This window comes from Spea bombifrons, chromosome 7 (genome assembly GCF_027358695.1).
Source record: "Spea bombifrons isolate aSpeBom1 chromosome 7, aSpeBom1.2.pri, whole genome shotgun sequence".
NCBI classification, from domain to species: domain Eukaryota; kingdom Metazoa; phylum Chordata; class Amphibia; order Anura; family Pelobatidae; genus Spea; species Spea bombifrons.
The window spans coordinates 2180706-2205361 of record NC_071093.1 but is presented as its reverse complement, the minus strand read 5'-3'; the positions used below and the strand labels follow the sequence as shown (position 1 = coordinate 2205361).

General features: G+C 42.5%; 2 protein-coding genes across 2 annotated transcripts; both read right to left on the bottom strand.

Moving 5' to 3' along the window:
• Positions 1-3164: 3164 nt before the first annotated feature.
• Positions 3165-5689, bottom strand: LOC128501626 (uncharacterized). Its single transcript, XM_053471178.1, has 6 exons — positions 5566-5689; positions 4954-5016; positions 4465-4565; positions 3905-4054; positions 3454-3602; positions 3165-3328 (listed from the first exon to the last, which is right to left on the bottom strand). Exons 2-6 carry the CDS (start codon positions 5014-5016, stop codon positions 3165-3167), a joined length of 627 nt encoding a protein of 208 aa, XP_053327153.1. The 5' UTR covers positions 5566-5689.
• Positions 5690-6128: 439 nt separating this feature from the next.
• On the bottom strand, positions 6129-24250 carry SMARCAL1 (SWI/SNF related, matrix associated, actin dependent regulator of chromatin, subfamily a like 1). The gene is made up of 17 exons (XM_053472089.1): positions 24183-24250; positions 22668-23588; positions 21120-21170; positions 20343-20603; positions 19584-19634; positions 15735-15918; positions 15120-15270; positions 14734-14892; positions 14046-14111; positions 12715-12855; positions 12420-12638; positions 12148-12218; positions 11646-11748; positions 9214-9396; positions 7597-7697; positions 7345-7441; positions 6129-6437 (listed from the first exon to the last, which is right to left on the bottom strand). Exons 2-17 carry the CDS (start codon positions 23527-23529, stop codon positions 6222-6224), a joined length of 2916 nt encoding a protein of 971 aa, XP_053328064.1. The 5' UTR covers positions 23530-23588; positions 24183-24250; the 3' UTR covers positions 6129-6221.
• Positions 24251-24656: the final 406 nt, after the last annotated feature.

Here is a 24656-nt window from a genome sequence, read left to right as displayed (position 1 = left end):
CTTCATCAGGATTCCGAACATTTCATCACTATGATGATGATCTGCGTGTACTCAAACATTCACCTAAATGACATAATAAATTAGAGTTTGATTGCAAAACACTATGCTTCGTTTACATAGGAGCTTTTGGTGCCGTAAACACATCCTGATCTTTTCAGGGGTAAAAAAAAATCCGTTCCCGTAGGATGCAGGCAATACAGAAAAAAACAAAAAAATTACATTTTAAATAAATAATAATAATAAAAACTAGCGACCAATGACGTATTTAAACCAAATTTCTCTCTCTTACACCTGGATAAATTTATTGAACTCAATTGGCTGCCAGATAAATAAAGTGAATGGGACGCGGCGAGAGCGATCTGATAAACAAGGGGGAGTTCGTTAACGTAGGTGTGTATCCCCGACGACCAAACATATCATATGACCGTGTTTTGTTTTCTTCTTAAACACGCGAACATCAAAGTATGGAGTTAATGTTTAGCGTGGATACTAACTTCAGGAAGCGTAAATCGATATAAGCTAGACAGAGGTCACAGGAGAATGGCGGACTTGTTTACGCCGATAGAAACAAACGATCGGCCAAAATATGTCATTTTTTGAACTTTTGCCGTAACGTAGACTGGGGTTTCTTTGGGTTGAAACGTACGCCGGCATCTATATAAATATTTTATGGAATAAATAAGGGTGCTGGGACCTTTCTTTTTTTTTTATCTGACACAAGTCAGCTCCATCATATAATAGCAAAGTTGGGTAAACCTCTTACTACTGATTCAGCTTTACAACACCGGTGGGCAGAAGAGCATCTGGAAACATGTCGAACGTTAACGAAGATGTGATACAGGAGCTGAGGAGCACGATACTAGATGGGGGTACCTTATAGCCTCCGGGGTAAAGGAGGCAAAATAAACAAAAGCATCTTCAAAATTAACCAATGGCCCAGGGTTTACCCGAAACGCCATCCGAAAGGGATCTGCTCCTGTGAAGCCGTCTTTCTGATCCTCATCCTTTTGCCGATCCTCACTCAGTACAGCGATACAGGGCCATACCTCGTTGCAGGAATTTTCCGTGATCTCCACGTGTCAAGGATGGAGGGGTCCTGGTCACGTTACTTAGTGTTATCTGTGTAGCTTCCAATATAAATAAGCCTAAAAAAAGATGACAAAAGTTGAGGTCTCGATGACATTCTCTAGCAGTATCCATGCAATATAATGTTCTCCTCATGGGTTTTTTTTTCTTTTTTGGGGGAAAAATTGGTTTTCTGGGACGCGTTGCTGGCAAATAATACTTTGGGAGCTAGAGTTGTGTAGAACGCAGACCTAATCTATCTACAATCACAGAAGATTTTCGATGCTGAACACACTTTGGACCGGGAGAATTAAACCCCCGCCGTAGCTTTATGACCCTAAGAGCTGCCCTCCATACAAAGAAGTTCAATGCATTTAGTAAATGAAAAGTATCGAGCGGGTAACAGCTTGGCGTCAGCATTTCTTTCCTCAATAATAAAAAGCAGGTCACGTATCAGGAGCGCCTCGAGTACCCGGGGACTTTTAACGCAATAGGTATGAATTGTGCATTTCTATCAAACACAGGAGTTCATTATCTGCGTCTATTATAGAGGCTGAAGCCTTAGCCCCGCACTGTACAGAGATTAAATGATTATCTATAATGGCTTTTTAGTGGAAAATTTTATTTTTTTCCCTTAGGACTAGAAATACTTGCATAATCATTTAAGTTATATATATATAAAAATGCTCGATGGTGGAAATCTGTGCTGCCAACGCGGATTAGGACCGCTGGTACGTACTGCAAGTTATCTTTGGACGGCTTCAGAAGTCTGTTTCAAAGCCCAGCTCATCTACGACTCACGTTTTAGTGAATATAGCCCAATAAAACACATTCCCCTCTGCTCAGTCTTTATCTAATTACGTATACAGCTCTTGAAGACTTGTGCTATGAAAACAGAGGACACTATAAAGCAACCGCATTTTAAAGGTGCTGTGCCATTCGATGACATCCAGACTGCGGCCGCACAGACGATCTGTAAATATGTTGTGTGTCCAATTTTCAAAAGATCAGAACAATAATCTGTGAATAACTCTGATCCTCTGTGAGTACTTTAACATGCCTTCTTCCAAAACAAAAAAACCTTACCTGATGGAGAAGATGCAGCCATATTGCAGCAGCTGCCCTCCCCCTCCGTGTTCTGGCCACCGATTGGCTGCTTGAAGCAGCCAATTAGATGCAGGAAAATGCTGCCATTGAAATCAATGGGAGCACTTTGCACACAGGTTGCATGAAGGTTTAAACAGATACACACACAGAAGCGTATGATGGCTGAAGTGTCCCTTAAAGCATGATCCATGGCACTTCAAAACTGCAATATTCTTTTTTTCTATTCAGATCATTTTTATCTGCACATCCTCGTGGGTTAATTTGTAGAGGCATTGACACGTAGAAACTTTGCAGGAAATAAGGTTTATTACATTCATAGCATTCAATTAATATTTTCAGGCGAGATAATAAAACTGTTCATTTCCTGACATCCCTGGAGCGTTCACTTGATATCTTGTCTTAGGGTAGCAAAACCTTTAATTCTCATTCTCCAACAAATCGTCCGTATATCTCACAGCCACACCTGGCGTTTGCTCATATGCCGGTCCCTGTGGCCAACATGAGACGCTGAAGACACGCAGGAGCCTCGGTGACTTCATTTTAGCACTTTTTCAACTCATTTACTAAGCAGCAGGATAGATAAATAAACCACAGAGCCTTCAGACATGGGCAAAACGCACCAGGTTTGTGCTTATCAGACCTCTAACTCCAGTTTCTGTAAATTATAGTCTGCAATCCACTCTATTCTTTATAAAAAATATAACTGTCCAATAAAGTCTTACAGTGCCACCTTGTGGCAATTAAATTGCGTGACTCTTTCCCTCCCGAAAGGATCCACTAAAAACTACACACAAAAAAAATCACCTTCAAACCCAGTGATATAAATTTGGCGGTTCGGGTAAAGTGCTGATATTTGAATAGGTGATAACGTACAGGACTGATGTCTGACGTACACGGCTGGGTTTCTCTGGAGTGAATCAGTAAAAGCAGGCTGTTTACAAGCCTCTGTCACTCTGTTCTCTTTAAGAGTTGTGTCATTTAGAACATTAGAGTCAGTGCTTATTTTTTCTTTCGTGCTTTACGTTTGGTACAATGTCCAGCAAACCCATCTCCTTTATGCACGTGTCCAGCAGGATATCAGCTTCACTCCGCTGGGTGCCGCTTCCCGATACACGGGCAGAGGATGCCCTCAGTGCGTCCGACAGCTCTTCTTTTGCTGAATAAATATTAAAGAAACTTTAAGGAAGTGTCACTTAAAGAACGGAATATGTTTCGTAGCATTTGGTGAGAAAGCCCCCACCTCTCCGATAATGTGCATTACCCACAGTAAACGGCACCCACCTCTCTGCTCATCCCTTTGGGCAATTTCCATTAACTTCAACAGGTGTTCTTTTTGTCCCAAGAGCTGTTTTTCCTTCTGAATTAAAGCGGCAATAGCCTTGTCTGTATCGGCATCCAGTTTCTCCAGTCTGCTGTCACCAGACACTTTACTGCACAGTTTGGATAGAATAAGAAATATAAATTATATGCAATTGTTGGAAATTTTCATTTTCTAAAGAGTAAATCCATCCACCCTCGAAATGCTGAATGCCGAAAACCAATTTAGTAAACCTTGGTGGGAGCAGATCCCACGACAAACCGCGTTAATCACATTGTGCTGCAGGTCTCAGATTTCGGAAAACTTTCAAACCAAGTACATGAACTTAAGATGAAGAATGAAAGGGAAAAGTTATAGTTTCCCTTTTTAATTTTTCAGCACTTAATATACATTGATGAACATACAATCCAGCACCTGGGATCTGAGTGAGAAGGTTCTTTTATTTTTTCTAGCTCCAGTGAAGCCGCATGCAGTTTTTCATTTGTCTCTGCTTCCTTCACGAGCAAACCGTCCAGATCCACAGTCTGGGCCATCAGAGCCACTAAGGAGTCTCTCTCTAAGCTCCTGCAAAAAAAAAAACAGAGGGCAGCCTTTACTAATATACACGTGGTAGATCATACATAATTATTCACCACTATTAATTTGTTCTCATACCACCCTCTGATGCAAAAACAGACCAGCTTCAATTTAAGGGGTGAACAAGAGCAAATCACTGAGGGTACCGGCAGACTAGGAAGAATCTGGAAATTAAATAAACAGACTTTCCCCGTGAAAAAAATACTTTTAGCTGAAATACACAGAAAAAAAAGCTAATTCATTGACCTAACTTTATATTCAGGTTGATAATTAAGAGATGTGATTAAAAGAAAATAAATCTACTCCATCGCATCCCAATAATTACATTATCGCACTTTTTTTTTTTTAAGGCGCAAAAAATAAAAGCGGAGAAACATTAACATGTCATTGATCTGCACCTCTCTTTTATTTCTGCTTCTAGATCCAACATTGTTGCCTTGTTTTCTTCCAAAAGCTCCCTTTTGGCCTGGACATCATCAGACAATAGTTGTAAAATGTTCTAAACGAAGAGGTAAAATGTCAAAGACAATACCTTACACGTTAAGCATAAAATCACATGTTTAAACACAAAAAACAATAGTGACAGTGCCATTGGAACACAGGAGTGATGGGAGTGATATCTCTCCATACGCCTATCAATTTTATGTTATTTTAATGGCCAAAATGTGCCAAAAACATGGACATTAAGCGACCACGATGTTTTGAATGGAAATGTACACCGAAGCGCCCTCTACTCCCGGCCAATAAGCAGAGTTGGGATATAGAAATACTAGTATTGTTTACTTTCCCAGGGTATGCAAAGGCAGTCAAAGTCTATACCTGCATGAAATAATGCAATTCATTTTGCTGCATGACTTCTAGAATGTAAGAATAACTAGAAACTGTACCTCGAGTTCAGAGGCATTCAGTTTTTCTTCATCTCCTGAAAGAAACTGCTCTAGAACATCCATCTGGAAGAAAATACAAATTACATAGCAGAGTTTTTGGTTAAAAAAACACGCTTTCTGGGCCAGAACATACAAAATGCCAGAATAGCATTTAACGGTCTTAAGAGATGAAGCACATAAATGGTGTCTATCTCTCTATTGTGAGCATAAAGTATTATTCACCAAACCCTCAGAAAGGGAATCATTCAATGGAGGAGATACGGCCAAAGGTATCGGGGGAGGGGACCATGAACAATTATAGAACTAGGTTGGTAAACGGGTACCTATGGATTCTACGCGTGGCAGGACAGAGCACCACGCAGAACTCAGAAACAGAAATGTGAATTATCCACCCAAATTATTTGAAAGCTATTTATACTTAATTTGACACGATTCCATATAAGGTAAAAGAGAAAAAGCAGCTTATTACATATTTTATTTCTAAAAATGCCCAAAATCCTAAAACAAAATAAAAACGTAATTGGTGAGGCTTTAGAAATACATATAGAGACATATGACGTGAGCACAGCGTGTCTACACCCATGTACTACTAACCCCTATAGCCAAGCTCACCCTATGTCGCTGGCTTAGGCCAATTAGTACCCCAGGGGGGTAAAGGGGGCAACCAACACCAGCTGAGCGACTGCTACCTGTATAAACGCCTCAGCTCACTGCGCGCTATAGTTTTGAAAGCAAATGACGCCACCTCCGGGTTTACAGACCATAGAGTTGAAGGATCACCGGAAGCAGCGCTCCCCGATAGACCATAGAGTCGTCGGCTGTTTTGAAGGACCGAGTGTCTCCATGACAACCAGGACGCAGCAAAGACGTGCAGAGTGATTCACGTGACTGAAGCTACTGTATGGGCTGTGCGCGTACTGCAGCTGCTGATCATTACAACCCCTAGCATGCACAGCCAGCCAATTTGATAAGAAATAGTAATTCCATATGATTGTCTCCATATGGTTATTAAAATCTAAGTTGTTATTGGTTCCCAGGTGAAACGCTAACTGGTCCTCATTCTCCCTTCCCAGGATCGTTTTTTTTATCAGTCTCCGAGTGTCTCCCCTCACATGCACGGATTGAGGAAGATGCATCACGCAATCACATTAAAAAATGTTTAAAAAAATATATTTTTATAGCTTTAATGTGTCAAAATTAGTTTAACAAAAAACAAAATATTCTTTCATATAGAACTTTTTTCTTACAACACTGTACATTTTCTATTTTTAATATTCTGATCCGAGGTAATCCTCAATCTTGCGTTTCTTGCAGGGGCTTTCTGAGTAAAGGTCTGAGGGGGCGTCTGAGGTGGCGTCGGGGGGAACTTCCGCCTCCTCGCAGGCCTGCAGTAATAAAGCTTCATCTGCATCGTCCGTGGCGGCGGCGGCGCCCTCCGCGAAGGACCTCTGGAACAGGTCATAGATGCTCTTCTGCTTCGGATCCTGCAGCGAGAGTCATGGAGATATTACCGGCTGCGTTCCAGCAGTAAGTCGGAAACTTTTTAATTTAGTGTTTTCTCAAGCAGCTACATGAAGTCTGATCCAAACCAGAAAACAACATTTAATGTGTCTTTCTTACAAATTTCCCTTCCTATGAAAGTTGACATCATAGTACAGAGAGAGAGCGGGTACATTTCGCCAAGATCCTTGGGGTCGCCCCCTGGACTACAGGGACGCGGCAGCGGCGCTCACCCCCTGGACTACAGGGACGCGGCGGCAGCGCTCACCCCCTGGACTACAGGGACGCGGCGGCGGCGCTCACCCCCTGGACTACAGGGACGCGGCGGCGGCGCTCACCCCCTGGACTACAGGGACGCGGCGGCGGCGCTCACCCCCTGGACTACAGGGACGCGGCGGCGGCGCTCACCCCCTGGACTACAGGGACGCGGCGGCGGCGCTCACCCCCTGGACTACAGGGACGCGGCGGCGGCGCTCACCCCCTGGACTACAGGGACGCGGCGGCGGCGCTCACCCCCTGGACTACAGGGACGCGGCGGCGGCGCTCACCCCCTGGACTACAGGGGCGCGGCGGCGGCGCTCACCCCCTGGACTACAGGGGCGCGGCGGCGGCGCTCACCCCCTGGACTACAGGGGCGCGGCGGCGGCGCTCACCCCCTGGACTACAGGGGCGCGGCGGCGGCGCTCACCCCCTGGACTACAGGGGCGCGGCGGCGGCGCTCACCCCCTGGACTACAGGGACGCGGCGGCGGCGCTCACCCCCTGGACTACAGGGACGCGGTGGCGGCGCTCACCCCCTGGACTGACCATCTTCTTCACAAATTTCAGGTGAGTGATTGAAGATTTGCAACTAGAATTTAAAGAAAAAATGCTCATGTGCAGCCGACGTTACCTTTTTGAAAAAATCTGTAGATTCAGTTGTTTCATTAAAATTATTCTCAGACAATCCAGCCTGGCTGAGGATCGTTATCTTCTCCTGGATCATTGGCCTGTAATAAAGATAACACACAATTACACACAATACAGTGAATTCCAGGATAAAGAGACTGTGACCCGTAACCTGGCACAACGGCCGCTACCCACTGCCTGTCAGCCAATTAACTGAGCATGATGAGATTTTTAGTCTAAAACACAATTTCCTTACCATAAATAATCGTCCGCAGTGCCTTTCGCAACAAGATAATGGATATTCACAGAGCTGGTCTGTCCGATTCTGTGGACCCGATCTTCTGCCTGGATTAGAACCTAGTTCAGAGGCACAGTCAGTTATAGCGTTTAATTAATGAGGGAAATGACAGCTGATCAATGGCCTTTAATCTTTTTATCACATTCCAATTCTTTAAACACACTCCCTGCTTTGGATCTAAGTGGCTGTGTCTCTATAAAAAAAAAATATATATATATAAAAAGTGTGTAAAAAAATAAAAATAAAAGTTTTCCAACTTTGCCCAGAATAACTTTCTATACACAGCCATTATTGTGTTAAAATCATAAAATGGACAATAATAAAGCCAAAATAAAATGTTACTTTCCCTTTAAATGTGGAGTACCATTATTTTATTTATATTTCAAATGTATATCTTTAAAAGCCAATTACCTATTTTTTTGTTTCGAGTATAACTGTGTTTTCACAATCTTTTTATTTTTTTATTTTATTGCAATCAGGCCAATCTAAAAAAAAACACTACCAGATCTTGTTGCATAAAAGAATAAATATTTTTATGATACTATAATCATTCCCCTTAGGTTAAAAAGAACTGATTTGGACATATTAACATACGCGTTTAGATCAAAATACTGTTAAATAGCTTAATTGATTAGAAATGAAATAATAAAAAGGTTGCTTCTTTTAATTGACTCTTCCCTGCAATCTCATTCGCAGCTGCAATTGCCAGAAGTTGCCTGCAGCGTATTCCATGTAATTCTGCAATGTAGGGGTTAACATTTCCCTGAATGGTAAATCTAAGCTTAATTTTAGTATTGAAAGGAAAGGGCTTATTAGATATTCCGAGAATTTTCTTGAAAAAACACGGAGCAAGATTCACGGAAAGGAGCCGCTCGTCCGAATTTGTTTTCCCGACAACAAGATGCTGAAATTAAAGAGCAATAAGGCAGCCTCTTCAATCAGAGCCTCTCTAAACGGGTCAAGAGGGGGTGAAGTGCAGGAGGCCGAATCTAACAGCCAGAAACAATGGGACTGATTGGGCTCCCAGTACAGAACATCGCTCCCAGTACAGAACATGGCGAGCGCACACGGCAGCCACGGTTCCTGGAAGATCAAGTGCCATTAACGGAGAATTTATTCTTAAAATACACCCAGCCAACGACTTTGAAAGAAACAAAATTAAACAGAGCATTGCCTTCAAGGGACAGTACGACTTCTTTCAGACTGTTTCTCCTGGACGAAAAGCCACAAGAGTCTGTAGCGCTTCTCTGTAACAGACAACATTAAATGCTGGGACAGTCTGGTACATAATAGAAAGAGGGCTCTACTCCTAGGAGCTTACAATCTACTAAATGAGGTGTACATAAGGGGGTCCGATTCAGTGCAGATTAAAATATGGCAGGGCTGCTGAAAAGTCCCCATTTTCTTTTTACACGGTACCACTGGGTTAATGGTGGAACCAACTGTAAGAGGGAATTTGACCAAGAGTGAATGTAAAACTGGAGCAACGTCTTAAAATATGACTTAATGGTGGCGCTATAACCAAGGGAAGGTAGCCACAATCCAATACTTCAAATCATTAGAGCATCAGCTTACCCCTGGGTTCCAAAACAGCTCTGCAAACACAACCAAATCAGCACTAGACAAGGTCAGCCCCATGTTGGCAGCCGTGATGGAGAGAACAGCTATACACGACTTCTCCGAAAACTGGAACTTGTGACAGAGGGACTGGCGGTCGGAGGACGCGGTGCTGCCATCGATGCGAATGAAACAGACGTCCTATAGGGGAGGCAGAAGAAGAGCCCTCAATAATTAAGATATATGAGGCCACTAGGGCTGCAACTAACGATTATTTTAATAATCGATTAGTTGGCCGATTATTTTTTCGATTAATCGATTAATCGGATAAAAAAAATGAATGTAAATTTTTCATTTATTTAAAATAATTTACTAAACAAATGATGTTAAATACAAACAGCAGAATAAAAAAACTTTGATAATACATTTCTTGTCTTTATTTCCCAACCAGCCCCCCAATATATGCACATTTGAGCCCAGGCTTGCTACGCTGCCTCCCAGACATGCCATGCTGCCCCCCACATATGCCACGCTGCCTACCACAGCACTCCACGCTGCCTCCCACATCTGCCACGCCACGCTGCCTCCCACATCTGCCACTCCACCCCCACATATGCCACTGTGCCTGATACGCCTTATACCCCCTGAAACACCACTCCATCCTCCCCAGACATGCCACCCTGCCCTCCCCACATATGCCACGCCATGCTGCCTCCCACATCTGCCACTCCACAATGCCTCCCACATATGCCACGCTGCCTCCCACATCTGCCACTCCACCTCCCACATCTGCCACTGTGCCTGATACGCCTTATATCCCCTGATACCCCACTCCATCCTCCCCAAACATGCCACCCTGCCTCCCAGACATGCCACTTCTCTACCCCCAGATATGCCACTCTACCCCCAGATATGCCTTATACACCCTGATACACCACTTCGTCCTCCCCAGACATGCCACACTGCCCTCCCCACATATGCCTTATATACTGTATATGCCTTATACCCCCAGATATGTCACTTCACTGCCCCCAGGATTTAGATTCCCCTAAATTAACCCTAAACTCCCCATTAACCATAACTGCCCCTAAATTAACCCTTAACACCCCCTTAACCACAGCATCCCCTAAATTAACCCTAAAGACCCCATCAACCACAGCATCCCCTAAATTAACCCTAAACACACCATTAACCACAACTGCCTCAAATTAACCCCAAACACCCCATTAACCACAGCTGCTCCTAAATTAACCCTAAACACCCTATTAACATAACTGCCCCTAAATTAACCCTAAACACCCAATTAACCATAACTGCCCCTAAATTAACCCTAAACACCCCACTAACCATAACTGCCCCTAAATTAACCCCCACCTCCCCTAACTTTCAGTAGCACAAATATATATATATATATATATATATATATATATATATATATATATATATATATATACACATATATCCATATACTTACAGTTAGATGAGTGTCACAGCCATGTGGTTCTGGCCTGGAGAAGGAAGGGGCGGGGCCAGTTGTCACAGTGATTACAGGGAGGGGGAGTAAGTAGGAGCTGCTGCTGTGAGACGGTGAGTCAGACTAAACGGATTATATAATGAGGGGGATTTTTCAGAGCGTTTGCTCTGAAAAAAACCCTCATTTTATAATCGATAATAATCGATTCAACTAATCGATAATGAAATTCGTTGCCAACGAATTTCATTATCGATTATTATCGATTTTATCGATTAGTTGTTGCAGCCCTAGAGGCCACTAAGCTGAGGATTTCCCCCCGAGGCAGGACCACTTCTGTATCGGGAACCTCACATTTTCTCTCACAGGGCATTATATACAAATATTTGAATGAATTAGACTATTTTGGTAATCTTATGAAAAAGCCATACAAGGAATGTGGTTAAAAAAAAGCTTAGGAAACATGGCAGTGCATGAATCATATGAATCAGACCGTGTCTCACGCTGCCCCAAAAATAAGGGCAATGGCTCTAGTGCTATATTTAGCTTTAGGTGTTCTATTCACCAGAATAGGAGGGACACAACCAACCTATAATTCAAGCCTGGTCTATTATTTAGCCTTCTGTGTAGTTTCTGAATTGACAAGAGTACCTTGGCAAACTCTTTACAATTCACCTAAAACGACTTTTAAGAAAGGGTCCTCCAGCTCATTTTTACAGGCAGATCGTATATCAGGGGCTCACAAGCTAACACGCACTCCATGTGTTTACAATGTGTCCTTAATAAACCATTCGCTCATCGAGGAGCTCTGATTAAATGAAAGTCTGCATATTCCTGCCATCAATGTTAAAAGCCACCCCACAGGCTCTAATGAAGATGCTATACATGGCCAACTACATGGAACGATTGGGAAAAGGGTCCTGTTGGTGCTTTTAAAGCAATAGATTTAATATCCAGTCTTGTGATCCGAACCACGTACCTTCTTCCCTAACTCTTCGCAGATGGAATCGAGCACCAGCTTGTGATGAGCAAATACAAGAAACTTCTCTCTCCCACTTTCTAGCAAATCCATGATGTATTCACTGCCAAAGAAGAGACATCGAAACAAAGATAGTCTTAGAAGACACTAATCACTTCTCTTTAACACAGCATCCAGAAGGCATCAAAAATGTTTGCACAAGAATGGGGAAAATTTATGGGTTCATTTCCCATGTTTTTAGTGGAGGTGACACCGGCAGTCATACTTCACAGCTGCTCATCTACAATTCTCATCGCAGAGGGTCGGAATAACGATGGATTACGAGAACCGAGGTCAAACAATGAAAAGACAAATCCGTCATGTTCTCCCAAATAGAATACACATAACTGTAGTCATTATACATTAATACAATTATGAAGACTGTTCCTCTAGGATATCTTTTAATGACTTATATCAGATACAGAGGAAAGTTCACGTTTTGGCCCAAATTAAAGTCACTCACACGACAGAGCGGGTCTTGGCTTCAGCGGTCCGGTTGTAGAACTGGAGAAGAGCCTCCTTTTCTTGAACTTTCTGCAATTAAGGCAACAAACAGAATAAACTAGAGGCACAAGCCACCTTTCATTGGTTACACTTATACAATTCCTTGGTTTGTCATTTGATTTGTCTATATTGAATTATTAGTACCCCGTTAGCTATCCCCCTTTATCCTCGGGAATAACCTCCTCTGTCCTGTGTAGGCGTGCAATGTCCTCCCACATCCATCAGACTCACACTTTTAAAGTTTTTGGACATCTCCTTGGCCGCAGCTGCAAGCGCCGCCTTGGTTTTGCCACTGATGCCTTCGGGGGCAATTACGACCATTTTGCGCTGTTTGGATGGTAACTGGGACAGAACTTCCGACTTTAACCTTCGGATCATAATAGACTCTTCGAGAAGCAGTTTCAGCTCATTCAGGTTAGAAGAGCCGGAGTAATCCCATCCCCACGGCATCTGTGAACGAGAAGTCATGCTGTGGTGAGCGCCGGGGGTCCAGCATTAGCGCTGCGCAGCGGCACGAGGGTCTCACCTGCTTAGCATCACAGTAACGGAGCCCAAAGTCATGGAAACGAGGGAAGAACGTTGGCCTCACCGCAGCAATCTGCGTGTAGAGCTCGGATGGACGAGACATGGCGGGGGTGCCAGACAGTAAGATCACCCTCTTCGCACTCTATACAAAATACAAAGAGGTCACCATCCATGTATTGCATATATTGTGCTGTACACAACGTCCATCAAACATCTGGTATACACTTTATCACTCCCATCACTCCTGTGTCCCAATGGCCCTTTATCACTCCCATCACTCCTGTGTCCCAATGGCCCTTTATCACTCCCATCACTCCTGTGTCCCAATGGCCCTTTATCACTCCCATCACTCCTGTGTCCCAATGGCCCTTTATCACTCCCATCACTCCTGTGTACCAATGGTCCTTTATCACTCCCATCACTCCTGTGTCCCAATGGCCCTTTATCACTCCCATCACTCCTGTGTACCAATGGCCCTTTATCACTCCCATCACTCCTGTGTACCAATGGCCCTTTATCACTCCCATCACTCCTGTGTCCCAATGGCACGCTGTGTTCGCTGATCCAATATTAAGTTTAAAAGGCTAATTGATGGTTAGAAAACCCTTTTACAATTATGTTACAGCCAGAAATGTCCTTGTTTCCCATGAAAACAGCGGAGTGACCCCAAATGTTTGAACGGTAGCTGTACCTCCATGTATTCCTGGGGGGAAAAACTGGGCATTACTAGCATTTTATTAATATTTTGAATAATAAAACAGGAGCGAAAGCCTGTTAGCGTGTGATGTATCAGCTGTAGAACTTCCAACAGGAGAACTTAATATTTAATGTACATTAGGGAGGTGCAAGTTCATTCCGGCTTCTCAATTATTCAAGAAAAGTAAATTGGAAAAGTATTTCATTAGGTACAATTTATAACTCTAATAATACAGAAAAACACACCATGCCATGCATAAAATAATAGAATTTGGTGGCAGATAAGAGCCATTCGCACATCCAGTCTGCCCAACTTTCAAGCTTGACTGTGACCGGGTCCTTGATCGGGTTTTATATTCAGGATAGTCTAATGCAGGATTAAAGTTCCTCACTGGATTAACTTCAACCAATTCTGCCGGGAAGCTGTTCCAGTTACCTACCACCATGTAAGGGAAGAAATATATGCTTACACACTGTATTTCTAAGCCTTTAACCCTCTAGTTTAAGATTATGGTTCCTTGGTCTCTCATTTCTCCTCTTTTGAAATAAACTTCCCTCCTGGACTTTGACAGAACATTAAAAGGAATTGAGGGCTGCAAGAGAAAAGCCTCCTCTGTACATATTATAGGTTTATACCTTGAGAAGCGGCATTGCAGATTTACAACGGGCAGTTTTCACATTCTTCAGAAAATGTGATTCATCCTAAAAAAAGAAATAGAAAAGTGTAAACACATCTCTACATATATTACATATATAATAGTCTTTCAACGGTGCTGTCAAGCTGGACAGGACTTAAAGAAAAGCGCAATATGATTGGACCTTCACTGTTATATGACCAGCATGAAAACAATTCCCACCAAGGCTCTGCCTGATGATTGTGTCGTGTGCGTGATCATAGCGTGTGCAGGGGAGGACAGAGGAGCTGCAGGATCATGTTATGTGCACGGAGGGAGGACCGGAGGAGCTGCAGGATCATATTGTGGGCAGGGAGGAACGGGGGACCTGCTGGATCATATTGTGTGCAGGGAGGGACGGGGGACCTGCTGGATCATATTATGTTATATGCCTTTCCCATGCATATGCTGGGAGTCTGTTCCATTTAACTACAACCCTCTCAGTAAAGTCAATCTTTCTAACATTACATCTCAGCCTCTGAATCTCTAGTTTTAGATAATGATCTCTTGTTCTTACATTTCTCCTCCTTTGAAATAAACATAAAATGTACTTTAAGAGTAGGAAATTAAACACTTGATTGTTATGGCCTCTAGGTGAATCTTTTAAAATATGACAGACCAGAGTTTCCTGAATTAAATGCCTTACTTACGATAATGACAACTTTGAAACTAGGTGCATTCTGCTTGTCCATCTTTCCAAGCAGGTCAAAGCTGACAATGTTAATAAGGCTCGTTGACTGGCAGTCTCGGCTGGTCACTATAACGTTGACAGAGTCTGGGTCCACCGAGGGCAGCCACCGGTGAAAAGCCTAAATACGACAGGCACGTTATTAGTGAATCTATTTAGCACGTGGGTCGTCAAGAGTCCTACGATAAGGAAATATACCAGAGGATGCTCAGCTGAGTGACCCCAAACTTTTGAACAGTAGTTGTATGTGAATACTATGCAGAAACATCCCACTTTCTGTTTATACGCTGCTGTTGTACAGAAGTATTTCAGGCAAAGAACAGGCAGTAAGAAGCATAAAATCCTCACCTCAGCCCATGTAAACCTGACAGAAGACGGGGCCACCACTAGCAGCGGCCACTCGCTCCTGTAAAAGGCTGCAATACAGATAGCCTGGATAGTCTTCCCCAATCCCATGTCATCCGCAAGAAGCAGGCGGCCTTCCCGAGACACGGCAAAGCTGGGGGGGAAAAACAAGGCAAGAAAAGTAAAGTGGAAAAGTATTTCGTTAGGTGTAGTTTCTACTATAATATATATATATAATAATATAGAAAAACCCACTACGCAATGCATACAATAATAGAATTTGGTGGCCGATAAGAGCCATTCGCACATCCAGTCTGCCCAACTTTCAAGCTCTGTGACCAGATTTTTCTTTTTCTCTCTTGTTACAGTGAATGGGAATGAATTTTATATATATATATATATATATATATATATATATATATATATATATATATATATATATTTCTGATATCAAAGTTAAATATTGGAATAATCTTGAAACACTAATTATTTAACACTCTGGAGATGCAAAAATCGGGAAGTGTCCATCTCAGAGGTACGGGACGTGATCCCCGATGGGACTCTATCCTCTAGGAGTTAATTAATCGACCCAGCGATGCATCATGTGATTTTACTCACTTAACGCCTTCTCTCTGGAACGGCATCAGGCTGCTCACAAGCTTGGAATCCACGTGGGAGAGATCCACGTCGACGGTCTCGGCGCGGCTCACCGATGTCTTCTCAAACTGGGCAGCGAAGGCTTGGATGACGGGCCTGGGGAGAGGCTCTACCTCCACCTGCTGAATGCCGCGCGCCGCTTCAACTGCAAAGGGGCCAGAAGAAGAAAACTTAGACCATTCCGTGAGACGCTTATAGAAACACAGAATTCGACGGCTAATAAGAACCATCTAGTCGCCGGTTGCTCCTGCTGTAAAGACTCAAACCTTAATCAGTCATCTATGATTCAGGAGCCGTATGTCTATCACATGCATGTTTAAATCCCCTCATAGTATTACCCTTTACCACTTCTGCTGGGAGGCTGTTCCATCTATCTACCACCCTCTTGGTAAAGTAAAACATCCTTACATTACAAGGTTACATGCCAGGCACGTACAGACAGGAGCGCTCCCATCGACTGACACAGACTATTAGCTATGTATCATTAAATACCATAGAATAATTACTGTTTAATATATTAATATGTATAGCTTTCGCTTTCCAAAAGTGTAAATGATTTACAGAAATTTGGTTTAAAACTACGGGGACAATCAGGAGCCACCAAAGGGGAGCAATAACTTCAATGTATTTTTTTTTCTGCTCCTAGAATCCTTTTAAAACTACCGGTATTTGTAAAATGAAGTAATCCTGACATTTTCCAGCACACACTGACTGATATCCTTTATATTCTATTAACATTGTACATTGCTGGACGAGAAAACCCAACGCGTTTTGAAGCGGTTCACGGGTCAATAATTATTAAAGGATCAGACGTGCATTTTGTTCTTGGATCCTAACATTAGCCTTAAGAAAAGTTGTAAAGCGATACATTGATACAATGAAAGCAAAAACAGTGGTTTTTATTCCCCCCCCCAAAGGGTATATTCCTTTTTTTCTTTTCCATTAAGAGCCAAAGTTTGAGGGTTCGTCTTATAATCCATTAACTACGCAGTAGAGGGAATCGAGAAATGCAACAGCTAAAGGCTTCCTGGATTTTATTCTCATCCAAAAGGAAGCCGGCAGCCGTGCGTTTCCTAACCTTACCGACAAAACACAATTCTTCGTGTTCTTAGATTCTGAGAAAGCGCAGCAAACGGTTTCTCGGAATTTCTTTCTACTTTGGAGAATTTATAGCGCCTTTGGTTTGGAGCAGCATGCGCCGCCGCACAGCCTCCCATTCACAGGGAAAGCACCGATGGGTTTAAGCTCTTTAAATTACACTTTCCACTTTTCTGCTCATTTCTTTCGCACATTTGTTTGTTTTTTTGTTTTTTTTTTAGAAAAATTGACCTGAGAATTCCTTCTGCGACAGCAAACAAAAAAGAAAAGAAAAACAAGAGAAAAAAACTGAAATGACAGAAATAACGCGAGGAATGTGGAATGAAAGTTTTATTCCTATGCCTAGAAAATCGGATGAAGATTAGAATATTACGAGTAGTAACCCCTTAATGAGCGAGAGGCGGACGGACAGCCTGTTAGATAAAAACAGGCACAAATACGTTAATTACAACCGTGTCATTATATGGAATAATACCTAATATTCTCATATTATTGATATTTTTCAGTATAATACTAGAAACCAAAAGACCTCGGCAAGGAATATATATAATACATATATATTTATCATTTTTTATTTTGAGTTTGGTTTATCAATCTTTAAGACATTTGCTCAGAAAAAAAAGACAATGTTAAAATGATTGTAAGCTTGTGAGCCGAGCCCGCTCTATCTAATGTATCGGTTTGTCTATTCCGGCCTCGTCGTTCCTCTTAAATATACTGTATTGTAAGAAGCGCTGCGTAATTTGTTGGGGCGATATTAATAAAGGGGGTAGTACACTTAAGGGGGTAGGCAGTAACAAATTGCGGTATGTGGTAATTTTGATGTCCCCTCACTTAAAGGGTTAAACACTAAAGGTTTGCATGGAAACGGCAGAAACAAAAGGAACAATACGGTTAAAATGAAATGAAGCGAGGAATAATAGGGAACTTATTACTGCGTTTTCTTTTTATAACTAAAAGCACAAATGATTAGGAAGCCGCTCTGCCAGCATGAATCAGGCAGGTATTGTCTCCTAAAACAGCCTTTTTTCTTCCTAAATCGAAGCCGGCGGAGCGTCGGGACTTTGCAGGAAGCAGCGGGTGGCGAGAAACGGTCAGACGCAGAAACGATTATCTGACAATCAGATCATTTTCCAACATAAACCCACCTTTCACAAGCATTATTTAGCAGGGTAAAAAATACGCAGCGCCGGAGAACATCGAGAATTAATAGCGGCGATGCGACAGCGAGCGTTTCCTGGACTCGTAGCGATGATAAACGCTTAATGATCGGGGCTATAATTACGCTTATGTAAGCAAAAAAAACGAAATAATTTTTACATTGAATACATAGTTAGACAAAGAAACAGGAGGAAAACTGTGTACGAGATACTGTCTCGGGGTACTAGACAGGCCAGCCGGAAATTATTATTTTTCTCAAGTTACTGGGTCATTTTGTACCTTCAGGCTCCCCTATTTAGAAAGCGCTATCTGCAGGACCCCATTTCAGACGTTGGGAGGCGCTCAATCTGGTTTATTCATAAAAAAAAATGGAAACCGGCAGAATTCTTTACAAAGCTCTCAAAAAAGGACTAAAATAAAACAAGAATAATAATAAAAATTATTATTATGTCAAATGATTATTTTTGTAGAGGCCAAATTGGCCAACCCCTAGAACAGTTAACACTTCAGGCACCAAACAACAAATGGCAACAGAGCTGCAAAAGCCAAAACAATTGTTTAAAGTAACCTCTGAATTCAAGTAAAAAGGTAATAAGTCGAACTGGAAAAAAGTATTCTGGAAAATATTTAGTACTTTCCCCAAAAATCACTATATATTCTTCAAAGCAGAAGGAACTTCAGAGAAACAGTTTGCGTCTCGTTCTTACAAATGGTGACTTTGTTTGTAACGCGGGATACGCAGAAGGAAACTTTAACATGCCGCCACCTCCGACAACTCAATGTTAAACCCTGTGACATCATGGTTCCAACTATGTAACACATGAGTCACACATGACATCACAACGCAATAGCTTTTTAATGGGAGGGGTCACACATGACATCACACCAGCTCAGATGTCCCATTTGAGAACCTTTCAAACTTGATAATTGTACATCTGTCACAATTAGGCTTTCAATCCCGTTACTGCACCCATTACTGTCATATTACAGCACTCTGAGTAGGTTAACCTTTTGTGAGTAACTTTAAAAAAAAAAGAAACATTAAAGCAAAAGGGACAACATGAAAATTTAAAGGGACCACATTAAAGTGCGTATGATGCGTGGAGTTTCCCTTTAACATATGACAGCCACAATCACAATAATTACTAGGATCGGGGAGGCCTAGGATGGAAGTTGCTTCTTTTTAAGGTCAGCATTTGTGATTGATTTGAAATTTAGATAATTAAACCACCCCAAAAAACCATCAGATTCCGTTCAATCACGAGCCAACAAATATCATGCGCTCTGAATAAACACTTTGAAATGTTAGGAAGCGGTGAAAGCTGGCAGACCAATTCCAGTGACAGTAATTAATTTCTTTTCCGAGCTGAATATTTGATATTCTTGGGGCTGCTGCTGCAGACGTTTGCTAACGATGCATTTTTATGGCTTCTCATAAATAAATCATTGTCTATGAGCTGTGTGTAAGTGTTGAGACAATGCAGATATTTTATAATTATGTTTTTTTTTTTATTGCAGGCCGTAGCACGAAAGCAAACATAAAAAGCTTACTTAGTTTTTGGTAATCCTCCAATAAAAAGCTCCATTTTCTGGTTTTCGTATCTGTAAAAAAAAAAAAAATAAAAAATAAAAAAAAAAAATCTGAATTCTGTCATTTTATTTCGTTAAATAAAATATTTCATTAAATGCGCGGCAACCCGAAAACTTCCTAAATGTGCGGATCTGCCTAATCACTCTAACACCTAACACTCGGCGGTCCGATTGACCTGCAAAATTAAAAACACTGTGGGGGTTTAAAGTTAACTATATGTCCCAAGTAAAAAAAACTGATTAGTCTCCCGGGGCTTTTGTAATTATCATAGAGGATTTTTTTTTCTCTGTGTGGAAAAACACTTGAAAGTGGGCACTTCTCTCAGACTAAAAGTATATAAAATTTAGAGTAGTTGCTTTTTTATGATTTCTTGAATAATAAACATTTATGTGCAAATTTAGTTTATTCTGTTACAGTTTAGCTGATAAATCCTCTAATTTGCTTCTGTTTCCTTCGTGAAAAGGAAGTCTTGCTGTCCCTGGTAGGCCAAGCTAACTCAGGTCAAGAAAAGACAAGAAAGAAGAATCGCTGATCTGCAGAACGTCTTGCTGGGGTGGCCGGCGTACCTCTATAGTAACTTCTGCCAGGAACAGGAGAGCAGCAAGGCTTGCAGCTTCACAATGGAGGAAACGGCATCAAATAAGAGGTTTTATCTGCTTAAGACCCATCATATGCCTGTAAATGGTTAAAACCAGTTTAATGAAGGTTGCCTCTCTCACCATAATTCCTGGAGCTCATTTGCTTGAACAAGGCAATGATTTCGGCGTGGTATCCGATATCCACTTCAAAGCGCGAGCGGAGGACGAGCAGACATCTGCCTTTGACGATAGCGTTGGGTCTTTGCCAGTTGTTGCACATTCCTAAGAGGGTATTAACGGAAGCCCCCGCGCCCGACGCGAGCGGATCGGATCGTACGTCCACGGCTTCCATTCCATCCAGAGGGCTCAAAACCACCGTCTGCAGCCGCTGCACTTCACTCACTGAAAAGATAATGTGAAAAAACATTGTGCACCCCGGGGCCATTTTCTCCCTCTGTGCCAGTAGGGCTTAACGTTTGGGAATGTTATCGCTAGTTTCAACAATGTGTTGTCACCTTCTCTACTGTCATAGTACCGAAGAATCTTCCGGGGCTCTATAAACATAATGTATTCTAATAAAATAATTCACAGCATTCTGACGAATAGAAAAAACCATTGTTTCCCCAACCGTCAATATACCTTCTTAAGCAATCCCGTAAAGAGCCCATAAGAGAACACAAGTGTTCCTCAATATCAGTGACTGTTGGGTTGCCATGTTTTACAGACCAAGGTGCCAACATACAGGGACACGGAGAAATCGTATTTGTGGCTCTACAGGTAAGGTTACAGGTAAAGGATCAAATACAAAAATGTCTATTTTGTTTTTCAAAAGGAACAAAAAAGGCTCTCCTAGGGTAGATATGGTTTCATTTTCTGTCTGGATAACAGCTCTTGATTTGCTTTCCGATGAATACTTACAAAGTGTAGCGTAATCATCCTGGCTAAAATTCCACATTTTTGTTGCAGGATCTAAAACAGAGAAGAACGTGAGTGAGAAGCAGCCATAAACGTATTGACATGGGTTGAGGGAGTTGGTGTGCATGGAAGACACGTTACAGAGTCTACAAAGGACAGGATGATCGACGGGAGTAACAAATAAATACATTATTATAATATAATTATATTAGGTATTATATTTAAAAAATATCTTTAAAGATACATTATTCTACCAACCACGCACGCTAACTCCGCAGGCCACCGAACTGTACGAAGCCATCCACCTGCGGGACCGGTTTTTAATGCCATCGCCTGTATACTTTCTGTGTTTACCCTGCTCTTCATTATAGGTTGTAAGCCTACAAGCGCGGCCCTCGCAACCCAAACCGAGTCTGTAATACCTTCAGAGTCCTGTTTGTAGCTCCGGGGAAATACTCGGCACCAAAGCAGAATTAACCATAATAAAAAAACGAATGAAATGTGTCTGCAGGGAACGTCCGTTTTAAATTCTTATCGCTCGTAAGCCGAGGCGATTTGGGATGCTGCTTCCTCATGTTAGAAATTAGTGGCTTAATCTAGTTTGTGAGAACACAGCTTGTAAAGTGTGGTATAAACATGCAATTTCAATTATCGCTGTATTTATGCAATATTTTACAAGCTGCGGTAAGACGATCAGACGGAACGTCGGCGGAGACCTGCGGTAACATCTGAGAGGACTCGGCATAAATCAAAGCATTACGATAAGGATGTATATTTCACTGAACCGCTAATGGATACTAAAGAGATAGATTGGGATCATTTCTTTAATTGCAACCTCTTTATAAGATAAAAAAAAAAGTTTGGGGTCCCTGGGCTGTTTTCATGGAAAACAATGAGATTTCTGGCTGTAACATAATTACAAAAGGGTTTTCTAACCATCAATTAGCCTTTTAAACTTAAACTTGGATCAGCGAACACAACGTGCCATTGGAACACAGGAGTGATGGGAGTGATAAAGGGCCATTGGAACCCAGGAGTGATGGGAGTGATAAAGGGTGATTGGAACACAGGAGTGATGGGAGTGATAAAGGGCCATTGGAACACAGGAATGATGGGAGTGATAAAGAGCCATTGGAACACAGGAGTGATGGGAGCGATAAAGGGCCATTGGAACACAGGAGTGATGGGAGTGATAAAGGGCCATTGGAGCACAGGAGTGATGGGAGTGATAAAGGGCCATTGGAACCCAGGAGTGATGGGAGTGATAAAGGGCCATTGGAACCCAGGAGTGATGGGAGTGATAAAGGGCCATTGGAACACAGGAGTAATGGGAGTGATAAAGGGCCTCTGTATGCCTATAAAGAGATTCCATTAAAAATCAGGGATTACATTTTTTAAGGAGTATGGGCATTTGCCATGTTGCAAAACATATGATTCATCTAAATTAATCTTCAAAATGCAGAGTTTAGTGAACCCACCCCACTGTTTCGTGCGATTAACACCAGCGTGCATGGAGAGAGGTTCTTTGCATTGAGGGTTACTCACACTCACCGTAACTCTTGCTGGGTATCGTTTTAAACAAGGAGATCAGCTCTGCGTTATATCCCACTTCGACGCGGAAGCGGTTCTCGGGATGCCTCACACACCTCCCTTTCGTGACGTTTGCCGCTTTCTTTGCCATCCCGCTTTCTGCGCTCCCGCCGCCGGCCACCTTCTCCTTGCCTTCAGTCGCTGTCTTGCTGCCAACAGGCGCAGTTGGCTTGGTGCTTGTAGATGACCCGTAAAAATGCTTAACGTTATTCACTAAGGGTCCAATCCCAACTTCGGACCCCGTCTTGCTGCCGCCAGTTGGCGCTGCTAATCTGGAGCTCGCCAACGACTCAACGAGCTGTGAATTATTTGCAGTCCTTGTAGCCCCAGTCCCAGCATTACCAAAACCAGTCTGTATCTCAGGTGCCTTGTACAGGTCAGCAGGTGGTCTGTTGGCTTCCTGCGGATTCGGGTCGGTACCACCTCTGCTTAACTGCTTGTGTAGATTCGAGGTCTGTGGAGCTGCTGTTCCATTTTTGCTGGAGGAGTTTTGCTTGGGATATACAGACACCGACTGTCCAGCCGAACGCTGCTCATCCTTAGCCGATGATGGCGGATCAACCTTTACATCAAACGGCGGAGGAACGCATTTCTTATTGTTGCCGCTTTCCAGTTCCTTACTTTCTAGCGGAGCGTGAAAACTTTGTACCTTTGGGGGCTGCAGAGCCTTTCCCGGCTGAGGTTTGTTTGAAGCCCCCGAGATGCTCTGCTGTCCGTTGGCAGCATTCCGCTGGGCGGCAAGTCTCTCCGCTCTCCGGGCTAATGCCCTCTGTCTGTTCTCCTCAATCTTTCTCTTCTGTTCCTCCGTCAAGCAGACGGACATCTTCTCGGGTCAGCGCTTTAGTCTTCAACGATCAGATGTTCACAGTGACTTGACACAACCTGAAAATAAATTTAGTTACACGGTCAAAATATTTCATCCTTATTAACAGCACAAGGCGTGCAACCGGATTATAGAAATTCCGCGTTTAAGTCACCAGGCAAAAAATGCATTTTATTTCAATTTTGTTTCAGACAAAACAGCAAGTCCCTGGAATAATCCTGGCGGTCCGTTCTAAACGAACGATCCTCATGAAACCCACGGAACGTCCCGGCTTATTACCTAGCAGCGTTCTCACAAAGCAGCTCTGCCGTCGTTTATTTTATATACACTATGACATCATATCCCGCGGCAGCAGAGCTTACTATCATTCAAGCAACGGCATCAGATATAGAGACAATGACCATTAAACGGACGCATAGTCAAAAAACCTCCATTAAAACATTAATATGAACACTTCTAAAACACTGCACCGGGTGCTGCTACTTATGACGTGCATCACATGTTTAGTACATAAGGTTTAGGGGGATAATCTTTATTGTGCACATGACGTAATCATGGCTGGTGGGGGTAACAGCTGGCTACCTGCAGACTGGCTCTGGGTATGAACGGGCATGTACTGATGCCAAGGCTCCCATCCCCCTCTTTGTATTTACCCGCCACCGTCCTCCATCCTCACACACAGTCCCTTGACACCAGCTCCGCCTTGACATCAACGCGTCACCAGCAACGCGACGGCGAGGGTAAAGCGGCGCGCGGCGGCAACGTCATCGACAGCCATTTTTACTCCTGGCAAGCGAAACATGCACTGACTGCGGGCGGTGGGGTGTGTGGCGGGCTGAATGCCTTATTAATATTATTGAGATGCTGGTTAGCAGTTCTCAGAATAAAATTACACTTTTACTTGTCAAATAGTTACATTTAATAAAGTTACACTTGTTTTCCCCCAAAATATATTTGATAATAATTGATTTAATAATTGATTTGGGTTCAATTAATCAAAAGCTTTTTATATCAACCAGACTTTTAAAAAATATATGATATAAAAACATGATCGTTAACTAAATAAAAGAAAACAACAAAACTGATGATTTACATTATTTTCGGTGGATAAGAGAATATTGCTAAAA

Excerpts from the sequence above, each read along its gene's own strand:
- LOC128501626 (XM_053471178.1), bottom strand. The coding sequence starts at position 5,016 with ATGGATGTTCTAGAGCAGTTTCTTTCAGGAGATGAAGAAAAACTGAAT. Across the intron at positions 4,055-4,464 it reads GAAGCAGAAATAAAAGAGAG|GAGCTTAGAGAGAGACTCCT; the intron begins GTGCAGATCAAT and ends TTTTTTTTGCAG. Across the intron at positions 3,329-3,453 it reads CCAAAGGGATGAGCAGAGAG|CAAAAGAAGAGCTGTCGGAC; the intron begins GTGGGTGCCGTT and ends ATATTTATTCAG.
- SMARCAL1 (XM_053472089.1), bottom strand. The coding sequence starts at position 23,529 with ATGTCCGTCTGCTTGACGGAGGAACAGAAGAGAAAGATTGAGGAGAAC. Across the intron at positions 14,893-15,119 it reads TCAGGTTTACATGGGCTGAG|GCTTTTCACCGGTGGCTGCC; the intron begins GTGAGGATTTTA and ends TGTCGTATTTAG. Across the intron at positions 6,438-7,344 it reads CTACAGATTTTTTCAAAAAG|GATCCGAAGCAGAAGAGCAT; the intron begins GTAACGTCGGCT and ends CTCTCGCTGCAG.